Source organism: Oncorhynchus mykiss, chromosome 32 (genome assembly GCF_013265735.2).
Source record: "Oncorhynchus mykiss isolate Arlee chromosome 32, USDA_OmykA_1.1, whole genome shotgun sequence".
Classification (NCBI taxonomy): Eukaryota; Metazoa; Chordata; class Actinopteri; order Salmoniformes; family Salmonidae; genus Oncorhynchus; species Oncorhynchus mykiss.
Genome location: NC_050572.1, coordinates 30,206,942 through 30,227,993, shown reverse-complemented (window position 1 = coordinate 30,227,993; position 21,052 = coordinate 30,206,942). Strand labels below are relative to the sequence as shown.

The window sequence follows — 21,052 nt, the reverse complement described above, 5'->3', positions numbered from 1 at the left end:
TGAATGCTTTCTGAAGGCGCTGCATTTTATTAATGGAAAACTCATGTTTGTGTAGCCAAATCTAATTACAGCTGGCCTAGAAAGCATGGGGGGATATCCCTGCACTCATCATATTTGAAATGTGTAACTAAATTTGACTGAAGTATAGGCCTATTACTCATATTCTTATGCTGCATACATCTACTAGTATTTTACATTCATCAGTTTTGGATGTTCCTGGTAGGTTGTTATTTCATTGGGGGCGGGAATAAACCTAGATAAAGAAAATTCCAGCGGTCTAGTATCAACATGAGATCAGCTAAATCACTGGTTAAGTCTAATGGGTTTTACATTGCAATCAACTAATTTAGCACAACATTCATGTTCTCTCCCGTTAGTAGCGTTTTAAGAAAACCAGTGCTAACCGCATGCTCCCGGGCACGTTCAGCTTCTCCGTTGCAAGCGAACACATCTGAATAGTAATGTCTATGGCAATGCCACAAACGCAGGACGCCTTGGGGAAGTGAGGACCTTGGTTATCTTAGTTATACAAATATCATGACAGGTACTTAATTTTTCCTCCTTCTAAAACACTAGTTGGTAGAAATTGCCCCAAACCACTGGTCCAAGATCAGATTTTTCTCTACCTCCTAGTGGTCAAGGATGGGATTTGGGACTGGTCAATCTGATCCTAGATTTTCAATGGCAACTTCTATTTTAAGCAAAAAAAAACTCACTGGCAGAGATATGAGTCATGCTCATTAGGGCACACGCTAGCAAAATGTTTGGTAAATAACTGTTGTTATTGGACAAATGCAGACTGTACCTCAGCATTTCAGTTGTTTTTCCATTGGGAAGATCTGTTTTATGTTGATATTGTCAAGTGCTAGCCCATCCCCAGATCTAACCTTACAGCAGGGTCGTTGTCATTAGGCACCAAACTCCTCTCGCAGTATGGTTTCTGCACCTCTGGGGTGTGGAGGATCCTACAGGGCAAAAACTGGTTGAGTCACAACACACAAAAAAAACGTGTGTTATGTTGCGTCAACTTGGATAACTGATTGGATTAACCTAAGTTTTTTTTTTTCTTCACCCAACTTTTTAACTTAATTCCAATGATTTCACGTTATTCGACAACTCTCAACCAAATGCAAATCAAAACAAAAGACCTTAAAATGACATCTATGCCCAGTGGGATGCATCTGACCACCTGTCTACAACAGGACAACCCCACTGGTTACATGTCATTCCACTGGTCAGACACACACAGTGGTGTAAAGTACTTAAGTAAAAAATACTTGAAAAAGTATTACTTAAGTCGTTTTTGGGGGTATCTGTACTTTACTGTTATTATTTTTGCAAACTTTACTTTACTACATTCTTAATTTTTGGGCTGCAATCCCATTAACGGGATGGTATGATACCAGCCAGTGAAAGTGAAGGGCGCCAAATTCAAAACATAAATCTCATAATTACAATTCCTCAAACATACATGTATTTTATACTGTTTTAAAGGTAATCTTGTTGTTAATCCCAACACAGTGCCCAATTTCAAATATGCTTTTCAGTGAAAGCACCACAAACGATTATGTTAGGTAACCATCAAGCCAGAGAAAGAAAAAAAATTGCCATTTTTCCAACCAAAGATAGGAGTCACAAAAAGCAGATGAAATTAATCCCTAACCTTTGATGATCTTCATCAGATGACACTCATAGGACTTCATGTTACACAATACATGTGTTGTTTGATAAAGTTCATATTTATATAAAAAAATCTGAGTTTACATTGGCGCATGACGTTCACTAGTTCCAAAAACATCCAGTGATTTTGCATAGCCACATCAATTCAACAGAAATACTCATCATAAATGTAGATGATAATACAAGTTATACACATGGAATTATAGAAATACCTCTCCTTAAAGCAACCGCTGTGTCAGATTTCAAAAAAACTTTACGGAAAAAAGCAAACCATGCAATAATCTGAGACGGCGCTCAGAACAATAGTCAAATTAGCCGCCATGTTGGAGTCAACAGAAACCAGAAATGACATGATAAATATTCCCTTACCTTTGATTATCTTCATCAGAATGCACTCCCAGGAATCCCAGGTCCACAATAGATGCTTGAAATGTTCGATAATGTCCATTATTTATGTCCAATTAGATACTTTTGTTAGCGCGTTTGATATTTCTTCGGACAAAAATTTCAAAAAGTTATATTACAGGTCAAAGAAACACTTCAAACTAAGTACAGAATCAATCATTAGGATGTTATCAAAAATCTTCAATAAAGTTCCAACCGGAGAATTCCTTTGTGTCTTGAGGAGGAACGGAACGCAGGAAGATATCATGTGGTATGTGCATGACCGGGAAATGGTTCTCTGCCAGTAGTCTGACTCATTTCCCTCTTATTCAGTCCCAAAACACAGTAGAAGCCTCATTCAAATTTCTATTGATGGTTGACATCTAGTGGAAGCCCTAGGACGTGAATCTCCATTCATATCCCAATGGGATTTCAATAGGGAATGAGTTGAAAATATACCAACCTCAGATTTCTCACTTCCTGTTTGGATTTCTTCTCAGGTTTTTGCCTGCCATATGAGTTCTGTTATACTCACCGACATCATTCAAACAGTTTTGGAAACTTCAGAGTGTTTTCTATCAAATACTACTAATAATATGCATATATTAGCAACTGAGACTGAGGAGCAGGCCGTTTACTCTGGACACCTTTCATACAAGCTACCCAATAGTGCCCCTGCAGCCATAAGAAGTTAAAGACAATAATGTACTTTTGTATTCCATTCATCCGTGACACCCCAAAATACTTGTTACATTTGGGCAGGAAAAGGGTCCAATTCACACACTTATCAAGAGAACATCCCTGTTCATCCCGACTGCCTCTGATCTGGAGGACTCACTAAACACAAATGCTTATTTTGTAAATTATGTCTGAGTGTTAGAGTGTACCCCTGGCTATCCGTCAACAAAAAAAACTGATGTTTGCATAATATAAGGAATTGGAAATGGTTCATACTTTAACTTTTGATACTTAAGTATAATTAAAACCAAATACTTTTAGACTTTCACTCGTATTTTACTGGGTGGCTCACTTTTACTTGGTTCATTTGCTATTAACATATCTTTAATTTTACTCAAGTATGATAATTGAGTACTTTTTCCACCCCAGCACACACGCACACACAAAATCAACCAAGGGCACATCCTGTAGCTTGGGTAGGAACATCAACTCCATTGTCACTCCTAGGTTCCATCCTTAACTGATCCCTCCACTGTCCTTAGGCCCCTGTTGACCCCATCATGATGACTGTCAAATAAAGGGCCAAAAGGAGGAGTGATCGGTTTGGGATTGAGCTTCAGCCCACTGGACAGACATTTCATTGATATGACGTGGAAACGTTGATTTTAAAAAAAAGAATCACTCTCCCTGAAGCTTGGCTAGTGCGCAAAACCTGCAAATTCAAACAAAAAGGTGTAATGGGTTCACACTCAAAAAACAACGTTGATTCAACCAGTGTGCCAAGTGGGAAGGGTCGTTGTCACATTACACTTGAAAAACCGTAGAAAATAAAGGCAAAATCACATTTGAAATGTATTGATTCTGTTTTCTTTGGCATGATGTGGGAATTCAAGATATTGAAGCATGATAAAAGACAGACTCATGTTAAAAAAAGAAAATAGATGCATACAAGTCAAGTCAAGCTCCAGTTAAGAGAACCCTGAATGGATAAATCGAGAAGCGATTTTGTATCCTGTAATATTCAACGCTATGCAAAAGTATTGAGTTATTGTCATCACTTCAAACACTTCCAAATGCATCCAATATCTGCAGATGTCTATGGCTATGTCCTATGTGTGTATTTCTCGGTTCTACTCATGTTTTAAGACATGCAGTGTTCTGCTTCATAAATGATTACCCATAATATTTAAAACAGGAATAAAATAGGAGTTGAAGATGGTGTGATTTTTCCATTACAGTTGGAGTGTTTCCCAAACAAGCTAACATCTTAAGATAGAAAAGAGTCAGGTATAAAATCATCTCCAAGTCCCCCAAATGGAGGAAATGAGTGTGTATTCTGTAGGTGTACTGTTGTCTGTTAGCACATTCATAAATACACCACAACATGGAAGTGTAATGGGGTATACTGTTCACGATTCCTTCGAGTTTGGTTTAGATCTTGTCATTCAGTAGATGACGCTATACAATGGCGCATCTACAGTACAATAATCAATACTTTTATATTATTTTCCTCTACTTATCTTCTTGATGGAAGACAAAATTACAAATGACTAAGGAATATCTTAAAGGCTCCATTTTGCTGTACAGCAGCAGCAGCAGTTCATGGAAAACATTATGCAACTTGCATTGGATAGAAAACTAAACACTTCGGTCCACAGTTCTGGAGGTAGAAGGACACATCTCACTCAGGTCTGGCTAGTTCATTTACTCCAACAGGGAGACCTCGTGGAAGTATGCGCCGAGCATCTTGATGCCCTGGATGTAGTTTGTCCTGAAAGTAAACCATAGACATATATTCATATACATTTACATAGATGTGTACATCACTGAATTAAACAACAAGACATACAATAGATCCAGTGCTTTCCACAACCACATGGACTAGCCAGCCAAATTGAAAATGTTTTAAAAAGCTGTGTAATATAATTTAGCCATGCAAGACAGCAGACTCAAACCAGCAGTGTTGCCCTGTCATTCTTCACTTTGACAAGCACCGGTCTGATCAATAGATCACAAGATACATATCTTTCATTGTAGAGGGAGAAGGCTCGGCAGACTTTTTTGATTAAGCAAATTAAAAAGTAGCCTAGTTAATTTAAGTGGAAAATGTATCTGGCTGAAAATGAGTCTGTAAATCATCTGAATAGCCGACGGTAGTGGAAAACACTGTAGATTACATGGAGATGCTAATAACAACAATAATATTTAGGTGGGTGCTTATATTTCACACATGTACAAGTGTGTATTTTAATGGGAAACGTGTTTTTGCATATTCCAACTCCCCCTGAGGCACCCTCAGAAAGTAGGGTCATGGCCAGGAGAAATGTAGGTTAAGTGCCTTGCTCAAGGGCACATCGGCAGATGTTTTACCTTGTTGACTCTGGGATTTGAACTAGCAACCTTTCGGTTACTGGCTCAATGCTATATATCAAATCAAAGTTTACACCGAATACAACAGGTGTAGACCTTAAAATGCTTACTTACAGGCTCTAACCAATAGTGTGGAAAAAGTGTGTGTGTGTGTGTGTGTGTGTATGTGTGTGAAGGTAAGTAAAGAAATAAAACAGTAAAAAGACATTTGAAAATAACAGTAGCAAGGCTATATGCAGACACCGGTTAGTCAGGCTTATTGAGGTAGTATGTACATGTAGGTATGGTTAAAGTGACTATGCATATATGATGAACAGAGAGTAGCAGTAGCGTAAAAAGAGGGGTTGGCGGGTGGTGGGGACAATGCAAATAGTCCGGGTAACCATTTGGTTATCTGTTCAGGAGTCTTATGGCTTGGGGGTAAAAACTGTTGAGAAGCCTTTTTTGTCCTATTCTTGGCACTCCGGTACCGCTTGCCATGCAGTAGTAGAGAAAACAGTCAATGACTGGGGTTGCTGGGGTCTTTGGCAATTTTTAGGGCTTTCCTCTGACACCGCCTGGGGTAGAGGTCCTGGATGGCAGGCAGCTTTGCCCCAGTGATGTACCTCTGAAGTGCCTTGCGGTCGGAGCCCGAGCAATTGCCGTACCAGGCAGTGATACAACCGGTCAGGATGGCTAGGCTACCTACTGCTTATAGTTTGGATACGTTGTTGAGGTTTATAGAAATGTGTTGCCAATAGAGCAGTGTTCTTAAATACAGTTCCTGGGGGAATCACCAGGTGAGCAAGTTTGTGTTGCAGCCCAGCAGTGACACACCTGATTTAACTGAGTTAATTGTTAGTTATGGCTCAGAGTCAAGTCCAGGACCTCAGCGGGTGGTGTATGTGTGTCAAATCTTGCACGTTGTCCCATGGTAAACATTCCAGACATAGAATAAAATACATTTGTGGTAGCCTACCTGTTGAATTTCTCGTTCTGGGAGTGTGCTCCGTCGTCAGACGAGCCCATGGGCAGTAGCATGACGTTGCGGCCGATGGCTTCCTGGAAGGTCAGGGTGGCTGGGATGCTGCAGCCTTCCCGCGTCAGGTCAGGCTCCACACCGAACACTGTGGAAAAGAGGGAAAGACAGACATTATTGCTCAACATGTTATTATAAATATTTAAGTAAGACCAGTGTGTGTGTGTGTGTGTGTGAGAGAGAGTTTGCCTGTGTGTCCACACACCGGTCTTCATGGCCTTTCTACCAGCCATGTAATGGGGATGGTTAAAGTCGGACACCCAGGGTTTGGCCCCGTGGCCCGTGTACACCTTGAGCTTGTTGGGACTCTCCAGTTCAGCAAACTTCTTCTCCAGGTGGCCAGTAACCTTGATGGGAGAGGATTATATATATTTTTAAACATGTTTTGACCTTCATATTAAAGTCTCATTGAGATAAAATATTATATAAACAGTAATGAAAAGAAAATACACAGTCAGATTGGGGCGGCAGGTAGCCCAGTGGATAGAGTGTTGGGCCAGTAACCAAAAGTTTGACTACCTTTAAACAGCTTGGAGAATTCCAGAAAATTATGTCATGGCTTTAGAAGCTTCTGATCGGCTAATTGACCATTTGTGTCAATTGGAGGTGTACCTGTGGATGTATTTCAAGGCCACCTTCAAACTCAGTGCCTCTTTGCTTGACATGGGAAAATCAAAAGAAATCAGCCAAGACCTCAGAATTGTTGTTGTTGTTGACCTCCACAAGTCTGGGAGCAATTTCCAAACGCCTGAAGGTACCACATTCATCTGTACAAACAATAGTATGCAAGTATAAACACTATGGGATCATGCAGCCGTCATACAGATCAGGTAGGAGATGCGTTCGGTCTTCTAGAGATGAACGTACTTTGGTGCGAAAAGTACAAATCAATCCCAGAACAACAGCAAAGGACCTTGTGAAGATGCTGGAGGAAACAGTTACAAAAGTATCTATTCCACAGTAAAACAAGTCCTATATCGACATAACCTGAAAGGCCACTAAGCAAGGAAGAAGCCACTGCTCCAAAACCGCCATAAAAAAAGCACAGTTTGCAACTCCACATGGGTACCATTTGGAGAAATGGCCTTTGGTCTGATGAAGAAAAAAAAAAAGAACTGTTTGGCCATAATGACCATGGGCCAAAATATCAGCAATAGTGTGTGAAAACCTTGAAGACTTACAGAAAACGTTTGACCTCTGTCATTGCCAACAAAGGGTATATAACAAAGTATTGAGATAAACTTTTGTTATTGACCAAATACTTATTTTCCACCATAATTTGCAAATAAATTCATAAAAAATCCTACAATGTGATTTTCTGGATTTTTTTCCCTCATTTTGTCTGTCATAGTTGAAGTGTACCTATGATGAAAATTACAGGCCTCTCATCTTTTTAAGTGGGAGAACTTGCACATTTGGTGGTTGACTAAATACTTTTTTGCCCCACTGTGTGTGTGTGTGTATTATATATATATATATATATATATATATATATATATATATATATATATATATATATATATATATATATATATATATATATATATGCAGTTTACGCATTCACATATATATTATATTATATTATTTATAATATATATATATATAAATATATATATATAAAAATAATATAATATATATATATATATATATATATATATATATATATATATAAATAATATAATATAATATATATGTGAATGCGTAAACTGCATTTGTTTTATTTGAAGCCTCATTCCAAGTAATCATCTCAATAGAGCTGCTGGCTATGCTGTCTGACAAAATAACTATTTTAGTAGCTCATCAAAGACAAGAAGGCATAAGTTTAGGACTGCTGAATACCAATTATCAATCACATAGATAATTTATTTTCAGGTACAGATGCCTTGCGAAGCAACTGTGTTCTATTCCTCTCGATCGCACATTCTTCTGTCTCTTTTATGTACCAGGCATAAAACAAAACACAGACCAGACAAGCAAGAGCACAATGGATTATGACCATTGTAGTTATTTACCAAGTTTTCTGTGGAAATTATGTAGAATATTGGCCTGTTGGAAACTAAACTCAGCAACAAAAAAAAAATGTCCTCTGTCAACTGCGTTTATTTTCAGCAAACTTAACACGTGTAAATATTTGTATGAACATAAGATTCAACAACTGAGACAAACTGAACAAGTTCCACAGACACGTGACTAACAGAAATTGAACAATGTGCCCTTGAACAAAGGGGGGAGGTCAAAATCAAAAGTAACAGTCAGTATCTGGTGTGGCCACCAGCTACATTAAGTACTGCAGTGAATCTCCTCCTCATTGACTGCACCAGATTTTCCAGTACTTGCTCTGAGATGTTACCCCACTCTTCCATCAAGGCACCTGCAAGTTCCCCGACATTACTGGGGGGAATTGCCCTAGCCCTCAACCTCCGATCCAACAGGTCCCAGACGTGCTCAATGGGATTGAGATCCGGGCTCGTCGCTGGCCATGGCAGAACACTGACATTCCTGTCTTGCAGGAAATCACACACAGAACGAGCAGTATGGCTGGTGGCCTTGTCATGCTGGAGGGTCATGTCAGGATGAGCCTGCAGGAAGGGTACCACATAAGGGAGGAGGTCTTCCCTGTAACGCACAGCGTTGAGATTGCCTGCAATGACAACAAGCTCAGTCCGATGATGCTGTGACATACCGCCCCAGACCATGACGGAGCCTCCACCTCCAAATCGATCTCGCTCCAGAGTACAGGCCTCGGTGTAATGCTCATTCCTTCGACGATAAACGCAAATCCGACCATCACCCCTGGTGAGACAGTAACGAGCACTTTTTGCCAGTCCTGTCTGGTCCAGCGACGGTGGGTTTGTGCCCATAGGAGGCATTGTTGCCTGTGAAGTCTGGTGAGGACCTGCCTTACAACAGGCCTACAAGCTCTCAGTCCAGCCTCCCTCAGCCGATTGCGGACAGTCTGAGCACTGGAGGGATTGCGCGTTCCTGGTGTAACTTAGGCAGTTGTTGCCATCCTGTACCTGTCCCACAGGTGTGATGTTCGGATGTACCGATCTTGTGCATGTGTTGTTACACGTGGTCTGCCACTGCGAGGACAATCAGCTGTCCATCCTGCCTCCCTGTAGCGCTGTCTTAGGCGTCTCACAGTACAGACATTGCAATTTATTGCCCTGGCCACATCTGCAACATGCCCAAGATGAGCAGGGACCCTGGGCATCTTTATTTTGGGGTTTTTCAGAGTCAGTAGAAAGGCCTCTTTAGTGTCCTAAGTTTTCATAAGTGTGACCTACTGTCTGTAAGCTGTTAGTGTCTTAGTGACCGTTCCACAGGTGCATGTTCATTAATTGTTTACGGTTCATTGAACAAGCATGGGAAACAGTGTTTAAACCATTTACAATGAAGATCACTTTAGCAGTGATAAATTCATGATCTTCGAGGAAAAGATAATGATTATTAGAAAGCAAATTACAGACTCCTCTTTAAATCTGCGTATTCCTTCAAAGCTCAGTTGTCCTGAGTCTGCACAACTCTGCCAGGACCTAGGATCAAGAGACACTCAAGTGTTTTAGTAAATCAAATCATATTTTATTTGTCACATACACATGGTTAGCAGATGTTAATGCGAGTGTAGCGAAATGCTTGTGCTTCTAGTTCCGACAATGCAGTAATAACCAACAAGTAATCTAACTAACAATTCCAAAACTACTGTCTTGTACACAGTGTAAGGGGATAAAGAATATGTACATAAGGATATATGAATGAGTGATGGTACAGAGCAGCATAGGCAAGTTACAATAGATGGTATCGAGTACAGTATATACATATGAGATGAGTATGTAAACAAAGTGGCATAGTTAAAGTGGCTAGTGATACATGTATTACATAAGGATACAGTCGATGATATAGAGTACAGTATATACTTATGCATATGAGATGAATAATGTAGGGTAAGTAACATTATATAAGGTAGCATTGTTTAAAGTGGCTAGTGATATATTTACATAATTTCCCATCAATTCCCATTATTAAAGTGGCTGGAGTTGAGTCAGTGTCAGTGTGTTGGCAGCAGCCACTCAATGTTAGTGGTGGCTGTTTAACAGTCTGATGGCCTTGAGATAGAAGCTGTTTTTCAGTCTCTCGGTCCCAGCTTTGATGCACCTGTACTGACATCGCCTTCTGGATGATAGCGGGGTGAACAGGCAGTGGCTCGGGTGGTTGATGTCCTTGATGATCTTTATGGCCTTCCTGTGACATCGGGTGGTGTAGGTGTCCTGGAGGGCAGGTAGTTTGCCCCCGGTGATGCGTTGTGCAGACCTCACTACCCTCTGGAGAGCCTTACGGTTGAGGGCGGAGCAGTTGCCGTACCAGGCGGTGATACAGCCCGCCAGGATGCTCTCGATTGTGCATCTGTAGAAGTTTGTGAGTGCTTTTGGTGACAAGCCGAATTTCTTCAGCCTCCTGAGGTTGAAGAGGCGCTGCTGCGCCTTCTTCACAATGCTGTCTGTGTGAGTGGACCAATTCAGTTTGTCTGTGATGTGTATGCCGAGGAACTTAAAACTTGCTACCCTCTCCACTACTGTTCCATCGATGTGGATAGGGGGGTGTTCCCTCTGCTGTTTCCTGAAGTCCACAATCATCTCCTTAGTTTTGTTGACGTTGAGTGTGAGGTTATTTTCCTGACACCACACTCCGAGGGCCCTCACCTCCTCCCTGTAGGCCGTCTCGTCGTTGTTGGTAATCAAGCCTACCACTGTTGTGTCGTCCGCAAACTTGATGATTGAGTTGGAGGCGTGCGTGGCCACGCAGTCGTGGGTGAACAGGGAGTACAGGAGAGGGCTCAGAACGCACCCTTGTGGGGCCCCAGTGTTGAGGATCAGCGGGGAGGAGATGTTGTTGCCTACCCTCACCACCTGGGGGCGGCCCGTCAGGAAGTCCAGTACCCAGTTGCACAGGGCGGGGTCGAGACCCAGGGTCTCAAGCTTGATGACGAGCTTGGAGGGTACTATGGTGTTGAATGCCGAGCTGTAGTCAATGAACAGCATTCTCACATAGGTATTCCTCTTGTCCAGATGGGTTAGGGCAGTGTGCAGTGTGGTTGAGATTGCATCGTCTGTGGACCTATTTGGGCGGTAAGCAAATTGGAGTGGGTCTAGGGTGTCAGGTAGGGTGGAGGTGATATGGTCCTTGACTAGTCTCTCAAAGCACTTCATGATGACGTAAGTGAGTGCTACGGGGCGGTAGTCGTTTAGCTCAGTTACCTTAGCTTTCTTGGGAACAGGAACAATGGTGGCCCTCTTGAAGCATGTGGGAACAGCAGACTGGTTTAGGGATTGATTGAATATGTCCGTAAACACACCGGCCAGCTGGTCTGCGCATGCTCTGAGGGCGCGGCTGGGGATGCCGTCTGGGCCTGCAGCCTTGCGAGGGTTAACACGTTTAAATGTCTTACACACCTCGGCTGCAGTGAAGGAGAGACCGCATGTTTTCGTTGCAGGCCGTGTCAGTGGCACTGTATTGTCCTCAAAGCGGACAAAAAAGTTATTTAGTCTGCCTGGGAGCAGGACATCCTGGTCCGTGACTGGGCTGGATTTCTTCCTGTAGTCCGTGATTGACTGTAGACCCTGCCACATGCCTCGTGTCTGAGCCGTTGAATTGAGATTCTACTTTGTCTCTGTACTGACGCTTAGCTTGTTTGATAGCATTGCGGAGGGAATAGCTGCATTTGTTTTACGCAAATGCTGCCATCAATCCACGGTTTCTGGTTAGGGAATGTTTTAATCGTTGCTATGGGAACGACATCTTCAACGCACGTTCTAATGAACTCGCACACCGAATCAGCGTATTCGTCAATGTTGTTGTCTGACGCAATACGAAACATGTCCCAGTCCACGTGATGGAAGCAGTCTTGGAGTGTGGAGTCAGCTTGGTCGGACCAGCGTTGGACAGACCTCAGCGTGGGAGCCTCTTGTTTTAGTTTCTGTCTGTAGGCAGGGATCAACAAAATGGAGTCGTGGTCAGCTTTTCCGAAAGGGGGGCGGGGCAGGGCCTTATATGCGTCGCGGAAGTTAGAGTAACAATGATCCAAGGTCTTTCCACCCCTGGTTGCGCAATCAATATGCTGATAAAATTTAGGGAGTCTTGTTTTCAGATTAGCCTTGTTAAAATCCCCAGCTACAATGAATGCAGCCTCCGGATAAATGGTTTCCAGTTTGCAAAGAGTCAAATAAAGTTAATTCAGAGCCATCAATGGGTCTGCTTGGGGGGGGGGGATATATACGGCTGTGATTATAATCGAAGAGAATTCTCTTGGTAGATAATGCGGTCTACATTTGATTGTGAGGAATTCTAAAATCAGGTGAACAGAAGGATTTGAGTTCCTGTATGTTTCTTTCATCACACCATGTCACGTTAGCCATAAGGCATACGCCCCCGCCCCTCTTCTTACCAGAAAGATGTTTGTTTCTGTCTGCGCGATGCGTGGAGAAACCCGTTGGCTGCACCGCCTCCGATAGCGTCTCTCCAGTGAGCCACGTTTCCGTGAAGCAAAGAACGTTACAGTCTCTGATGTCCCTCTGGAATGCTACCCTTGCTCGGATTTCATCAACCTTGTTGTCAAGAGACTGGACATTGGCAAGAAGAATGCTAGGGAGTGGTGCACGGTGTGCCCATCTCCGGAGTCTGACCAGAAGACCGCCTCGTTTCCCTCTTTTTCGGAGTCGTTTTTTTGGGTCGCTGAACACAGGATCCGCATCGCGAAAAACATATTCTTGGTCGTACTGATGGTGAGTTGACGCTGATCTTATATTCAGTAGTTCTTCAAGACTGTATGTAATGAAACCTAAGATGACCTAGGGTACTAATGTAAGAAATAACACGTAAAAAAACTGCATAGTTTCCTAGGAACGCGAAGCGAGGCGGCCATCTCTGTCGGCGCCGGTTGAAGTACTATATCTCTTGACACAATAATGAAAATAATCATGACCTCTAAACCTTCAAGCTGCATACTGGACCCTATTCCAACTAAACTACTGAAAGAGCTGCTTCCTGTGCTTGGCCCTCCTATGTTGAACATAATAAACGGCTCTCTAGCCACCGGATGTGTACCAAACTCACTAAAAGTGGCAGTAATAAAGCCTCTCGTGAAATTGACAAACCTTGACCCAGAAAATATAAAAACTATTGGCCTATATCGAATCTTCCATTCCTCTCAAAGATTTTAGAAAAGGCTGTTGCGCAGCAACTCACTGCCTTCCTGAAGACAAACAATGTATACGAAATGCTTCAGTCTGGTTTTAGACCCCATCATAGCATTGAGACAGCACTTGTGAAGGTGGGAAATTACCTTTTAATGGCATCAGACCGAGGCTCTGCATCTGTCCTCGTGCTCCTAGACCTTAGTGCTGCTTTTGATACCATCGATCACCACATTCTTTTGGAGAGATTGGAAACCCAAATTGGTCTACACGGACAAGTTCTGGCCTGGTTTAGATCTTATCTGTCGGAAAGATATCAGTTTGTCTCTGTGAATGGTTTGTCCTCTGACAAATCAACTGTAAATGTCGGTGTTCCTCAAGGTTCCGTTTTAGGACCACTATTGTTTTCACTATATATTTTACCTCTTTGGGATGTCATTCGAAAACATAATGTTAACTTTCACTGCTATGCGGATGACACACAGCTGTACATTTCAATGAAACATGGTGAAGCCCCAAAATTGCCCTCGCTAGAAGCATGTGTTTCAGACATAAGGAAGTGGATGGCTGCAAACTTTCTACTTTTAAACTCGGACAAAACAGAGATGCTTGTTCTAGGTCCCAAGAAACAACGAGATCTTCTGTTGAATCTGACAATTAATCTTGATGGTTGTACAGTCATCTTAAATAAAACTGAAGGACCTCGGCGTTACTCTGGACCCTGATCTCTCTTTTGAAGAACATATCAAGACCATTTCAAGGACAGCTTTTTTCCCCCCATCTACGTAACATTGCAAAAATGTTCTGTCCAAAAATGATGCAGAAAAATGTATCCATGCTTTTGTCACTTCTAGGTTAGACTACCGCAATGCTCTACTTTCCGGCTACCCGGATAAAGCACTAAATAAACTTCAGTTAGTGCTAAATACGGCTGCTAGAATCCTGACTAGAACCCAAAAATTTGATCATTTTACTCCAGTGCTAGCCTCCTTACACTGGCTTCCTGTCAAAGCAAGGGCTGATTTCAAGGTTTTAATGCTAACCTACAAAGCATTACATGGGCTTGCTCCTACCTATCTCTCTGATTTAGTCCTGCCGTACATACCTACACGTACGCTACGGTCACAAGACGCAGGCCTCCTAATTGTCCCTAGAATTTCTAAGCAAACAGCTGGAGGCAGGGCTTTCTCCTATAGAGCTTCATTTTTATGGAACGGTCTGCCTACCCATGTCAGAGACGCAAACTCGGTCTCAACCTTTAAGTCTCTACTGAAGACTCATCTCTTCAGTGGGTCATATGATTGAGTGTAGTCAAGCCCAGGAGTGGGAAGGTGAACGGAAAGGCTCTGGAGCAACGAACCGCCCTTGCTGTCTCTGCCTGGCCGGTTCCCCTCTCTCCACTGGGATTCTCTGCCTCTAACCCTATTACAGGGGCTGAGTCACTGGCTTTACTGGGGCTCTCTCATACCGTCCCTGGGAGGGGTACGTCACCTGAGTGGGTTGAGTCACTGATGTGATCATCCTGTCTGGGTTGGCGTCCCCCCCCCCCCCCTTGGGTTGTGCCGTGGTGGAGATCTTTGTGGGCTGTACTCAGCCTTGTCTCAGGATGGTAAGTTGGTGGTTGAAGATATCCCTCTAGTGGTGTGGGGGCTGTGCTTTGGCAAAGTGGGTGGGGTTATATCCTTCCTGTTTGGCCCTGTCCGGGGGTGTCCTCGGATGGGGCCACAGTGGCTCCTGACCCCTCCTGTCTCAGCCTCCAGTATTTATGCTGCAGTAGTTTGTGTCGGGGGGCTAGGGTCAGTTTGTTGTATCTGGAGTACTTCTCCTGTCCTATTCGGTGTCCTGTGTGAATTTAAGTGTGCTCTCTCTAATTCTCTCTTTCTTTCTCTCTCTCGGAGGACCTGAGGCCTAGGACCATGCCTCAGGACTACCCGACGACTCCTTGCTGTCCCCAGTCCACCTGGCCATGATGCTGCTGCTCCAGTTTCAACTGTTCTGCCTTATTATTATTGGACCATGCTGGTCATTTATGAACATTTGAACATCTTGGCCATGTTCTGTTATAATCTCCACCCGGCACAGCCAGAAGAGGACTGGCCACCCCACATTGCCTGGTTCCTCTCTAGGTTTCTTCCTAGGTTTTGGCCTTTCTAGGGAGTTTTTCCTAGCCACCGTGCTTCTACACCTGCATTGCTTGCTGTTTGGGGTTTTAGGCTGGGTTTCTGTACAGCACTTTGAGATATCAGCTGGTGTACGAAGGGCTATATAAATAAATTGGATTTGATTTGTGAAGTTATTAGAATTTTGACAAATTATCTTTGAAAGACAGGGTTCTGAAAAAGGGACGTTTCTTTTTTTGCTGACTCCCTACTACATTGCATAGTTCGGTCAATTGATCTGACTGGGTCAATTGGTTGTTTAAAAAATGAATGTCAGCACTACAGGCTAATAGACCAGTGGATCCAAACCAGGGGTACTAGGACCTCTGGGGGTACTTGGCCTATCCACAGGAGGTACTTGAGAAGACTCATGAGACCATAGGCCTACTGGTAAAATGCACGAGAGGGTACACATTTATTGTTGGTATAGTAACCAAAAAAAGGTTATCCCACCCCGTATGCACCAGGTGGCTTTCTGTCTGACTCCCACCTGCTACCGCAAGAACTGTTCCCAAACCCAACAATCCTGCAATGTTATTTTAGGCGTATGTGACACAGCTCACTTGCCAGCCGTAGTCCCAGCAATTCCGTGCCCTATAAGCAACATCAAATGCGCAAAAATAACTTAAGAAATAGGTTAAATTACCAGAGATTATTACATGACCAATTATATTAGGTTATCTGTATTACTGGGCTATATCAGCCAAAACGCTAGATCCGGTTTGAAGAGAGCAGAGTTGGAGCGACTTGCACTTTCTCTCTACCTTTTAGGATTGGGGAGACTCTCAGATGGAGAAATATGGGTGATCAATATTTATTTCTCGGCAATGTAGTAACCTATAGCCTAATCATATTTAGGAAGTCACATGTATGAGATCAGGTGTTGAAGCAACAAGAATGATGAAAGCGACTGTTGCTACTTTTGCATATAGGACATAGCCTACAGTAACTTTTTAGGGGGGCTGATTTGCAGGCAGAGGAAAATAGATGGGTAATCAATACTTACTGAAAATGAAAAGGAATTTTCCTTTACAATGATCAAATTTGTTGATTGCACCTCGACTCACGTTGGTTGAGCGCCCTCCAATTCTTTCCATTATCAAGATTTATTTTCTAAAATGGGTAATCAAATAAATGGGTAATACTTATTGGAAATAAAAGTGCATTTCCCTTTATGATTAAATGGGTTGATTGCACCTCGACTCACGTTGGTTGAGTTAAGTTAATTTCATATTTAAGTTAACTGCCACATGACATCCGCCCATGTAGGCAAGCCCACCTAGGAGAAGAGAGGTAGGCTACTGAAGTAAATAAGTGAATTCTAAGTGTGTGAATAATGTGAAAAATGCATTTTAATAGAATAGTTAGGCTAACGCATACAAATAATCTTCGGGACAACAAAGATATGTTCATACCAAAATTGTCTGTCTGACCGCAGCATGAAAAATGACGGGAATGCAGCCCTCTATTTGGAACCACTAATAGATGGATCTAATGCTTGAGAATTAATTGAAAAGTAAGGAACTGACCACTGGGGTAAGATGTTTCTCCACTATCATTTCATCCAACAGTCGAGAACATGTAATGTGCTTATTCTTTAAAAGACGAGTAAGCAGGAAAGTATCTAAAAACCTGATCATAGAGTTGAGTTCTACCTAAATTCTAGGTTTCTACCTGTTTCTCCACCACTTTGGGGTCCATGTCAGGGACCAGGCGGATGGAGAACTTGCCAATGACCTTGCGGGGAATGACGGTCTTGGCACCCACGTCGGAGAAGGCCCCCTCGATGCCATGCAGAGAGAGGGAGGGGTACCTCCAGCGGTGCATCAGGATAGCCTCCTGCAGACAAGGGTCAGAGGAAAGGTCAAAGGACATTATGAACCAGATAATGTTGGGAATGAATCACTTACAAATGACTGAGAATCAACCAGTATTGCTTTTAAATCTAGTTATTTGTCATTTCAGACATTGGCCCTGTTGGAATTCTTCAGAAATGTATACGTAAACACATTGGATAAGTCAGAGCATGGTTAGCACTCTATTACTTCACCCAAACAATTAAGGTCAGTGATTGATTCAAGGGAGGTAGAAAATAAAGAGGAATTTTTCATTTCTGAAGTATTTGAACAGGGACATGCTCTCCATACCTTGGTGTCATGTAGGAGCTTCCCAGCGCCGATGTCCTTGGCATACTCCACCATGTCAAAGTCGATCTTCTCATACAGTTTCTTCTCCTCGTCAGTGACATTGGCCACTTCCTCGTACATCCCCGGGACCAGGATCTTCCCCTTCGTGTCCACTAGGGAGCCTGAACGGGGACACACCACAGTGTTCGGATTTCATTTTGCAGCGAGAAAAGAAAACTAATCCCACCCAGTTTCAGTCTCTTCTTTTGTTTGGTGCATTATGAACCCCGGAAAGATATCTTATGCCCTGTCCGGAAACAAACCCCAGTCCCTATAGAACCTCCTAGGCACTTTGTAGATTTCATTCAAGCATTTTATTTGATTCTATCAGAGGGCTTCAAACCTTGTTATTGTTATACCTATCAAATCATTTCATACCTACATATCTCTGATAATTCTATTCCAGCACACCTGATTCAACTCACCCAACAGTGCAATGAGGTCGGTCATGGCTTCATGGACCGAGCCTCCAAACACCCCAGAATGGAGGTCCTTGTCACAGCACTCCATCTGACAAAACAAGGTTATTTCGTATTTACATTTAAAGCAGGACTATGCCCTCCCTCGCCCTCCATTTGGCAAATCTGACCACGACTCCATTTTGCTCCTCCCTTCCGATAGGCAGAAACTCAAACATGAAGTACCCGTGCTAAGGACTATTCAACGCTGGTCTGACAAAATTGGAATCAACGCTTGTTTTGATCACATGGACTGGGCTATGTTCTGGGTAGCCTCCGAGAATAATATTGATCAATATACTGATACGGTGACAGTTTCAGGAAATGACGTTGTACCCACTGTGACTATTAAAACCTACCCTAACCAGTAACTGTGGATAGATGGCAGCATTCCCGCAAAACGTAAAGCGCGAACCACCGCATTTAACCATGGCAAGGTGACTGGGAATATGGAAGAATAAACACAGTGTAGTTATTCCATCCGCAAGGCAATCAAACAGGCAAAATGTCAGTATAGAAACAAAGTTGAGTCGCAATTCAACGGCTCAGACATGAGACGTATGTGGCAGGGTCTACAGACAACCACAGACTACAAAGGGAAAACCAGACATGTCCAGGACACCAACGTCTTGCTTCCGGACAAGCTAAATTCCTTCTTCGCCTGCTTTGAGGATAACACAGTGCCACGCAGCCCGCTACCAAGGATTGTGGGTTCTCCTTCTCCGTGGCCGACGTGAGTAAGACGTTTAAGCGTGTTAACCCTTGCAAGGCTGCCAGCCCAGACGGCATCCCTAGCTGCGTCCTCAGAGCATGCGCAGGCCAGCTGGCTGGAGTGTTTACGGACATATTCAATCTCTCCCTATCCCAGTCTGCTGTCTCCACATGCTTCAAGATGGCCACCATTGTTCCTGTACCCAATAAAGCAAAGGTATGCAAGCAGCATACCACCCTACAGACCACTGCTGGCTTGCTTCTGAAGCTAAGCAGGTTTGGTCCTGGTCAGTTCCTGGATGGGAGACCAGATGCTGCTGGAAGTGGTGTTGGAGGGCCAGTAGGAGGCACTCTTTCCTCTGGTCTAAAAAAATGTCCCAATTCCCCATGGCAGTGATTGGGGACACTGCCCTGTGTAGGGTGCTGTCTTTCGGATGGGACGTTAAAACGGGTGTCCTGACTCTGAGGTCATTAAAGATCCCATGGCACTTATTGTAAGAGCAGGGGTGTTGACCCCGGTGTCCTGGCTAAATTCCCAATCTGGCCCTCAAACCATCACGGTCATCTAATAATCCCCAGTTTACAATTGGCTAAATTCGTCCCCCTCTCCCCTGTAACTATTCCCCAGGTCGTTGCTGCAAATGAGAATGTTTTCTCAGTCAAGTTACCTGGTATAATAAAGGACAAATAAAATAAAAACTGAACTAAATGACTATCGCCCGTAGTACTCGCTTCTGTCATCATGAAGTGCTTTGAAAGACTAGACAAAAGGGTCATGTCACCCTAGACCCACTTCAACTTGCTTACCGCCCCAATAGATCCACAGACGATACAATGCACAATACCCTATCCCATCTGGACAAGAGGAATACCTATGTAAGAATGCTGTTCATTGACTATAGCTCAGCATTCAACACCATAGTACCCTCCAAGCTCATCATTAAGCTCGAGGACCTTGGTCTGAACCCCATCCTGTGCAACTGGGTCCTGGACTTCCTGACGGGCCGCCCTCAGGTGGTGAAGGTAGAAAACACCACCGCCACACTGGGGCCCCACAAGGGTGCATGCTCAGCCCCCTCCTGTACTCCCTGTTCACCCATGACTGCATGGCCACGCACGCCTCCAACTCAATCATCAAGTTAGCATATGACACAACAGTAGTAGGCTTGATTACAAACATTAACGAGACAGCCTATAAGGAGGAGGTGAGGTCTCTGGGAGTGTGGTACCAGGAAAATAACCTCTCACTCAATGTCAACAAAACAAAGGAGATGATCGTGGACTTCAGTAAAGAGCAGAGGGAGCACTCCCCTATCCACATCAACGAGACCGCAGTGGAGAAGGTGGAAAGCATCAAGTTCCTCGGCGTACACATCACTGACAAATGGTAATGATCCACCCACACAGAGTAGAACACTAGTCACTTTAATAATGTTCACATATCTTGCATTACTCATCTCATTTGTACAGTGGGGAGAACAAGTATTTGATACACTGCCGATTTTGCAGGTTTTCCTACTTACAAAGCATGTAGAGGTCTGTAATTTTTATCATAGGTACACTTCAACTGTGAGAGACGGAATCTAAAACAAAAATCCTGAAAATCACATGATTTTTAAGTAATTAATTTGCATTTTATTGCATGACATAAGTATTTGATACATCAGCAAAGCAGAACTTAATATTTGGTACAGAAACCTGTGTTTGCAATTACAGAGATCATACGATTCCTGTAGTTCTTGACCAGGTTTGCACACACTGCAGCAGGGATTTTGGCCCACTCCTCCATACAGACCTTCTCCAGATCCTTCAGGTTTCGGGGCTGTCGCTGGGCAATACGGACATTCAGCTCTCTCCAAAGATTTTCTATTGGGTTCAGGTCTGGAGACTGGCTAGGCCACTCCAGGACCTTGAGATGCTTCTTACGGAGCCACTCCTTAGTCGCCCTGGCTGTGTTTTTCAGGTCGTTGTCATGCTGGAAGACCCAGCCATGACATATCTTCAATGCTCTTACTGAGGGAAGGAGGTTGTTGGCCAAGATCTCGCGATACATGGCCCCATCCATCCTCCCCTCAATACGGTGCAGTCGTCCCGTCCCCTTTGCAGAAAAGCATCCCCAAAGAATCATGTTTCCACCTCCATGCTTCACGGCTGGGATGGTGTTCTGTGGACATCCTATTGTAACTCGTGTGTTCTGTGGACATCCTATTGTAACTCG

At 43.3% G+C, this 21,052-nt stretch overlaps 1 protein-coding gene across 4 annotated transcripts in view; it reads right to left on the bottom strand.

Annotated features, from left to right (window-relative positions):
- Positions 1-3,351: 3,351 nt before the first annotated feature.
- Positions 3,352-21,052, bottom strand: part of LOC110488252 (cytosolic non-specific dipeptidase) — a 33,168-nt gene continuing 15,467 nt past the window's right edge. For all 4 annotated transcript variants that reach the window (XM_036971349.1, XM_021560401.2, XM_021560402.2 and 1 more), the window contains 6 exons: positions 18,091-18,175; positions 17,627-17,787; positions 17,154-17,318; positions 6,336-6,477; positions 6,071-6,218; positions 3,352-4,513 (listed from right to left, as the gene is read on the bottom strand). In XM_036971349.1, coding sequence (XP_036827244.1) covers positions 4,447-4,513; positions 6,071-6,218; positions 6,336-6,477; positions 17,154-17,318; positions 17,627-17,787; positions 18,091-18,175 — 768 coding nt within the window. In that variant the 3' untranslated portion in view covers positions 3,352-4,446. The remainder of the gene's footprint in view (positions 4,514-6,070; positions 6,219-6,335; positions 6,478-17,153; positions 17,319-17,626; positions 17,788-18,090; positions 18,176-21,052) is intronic.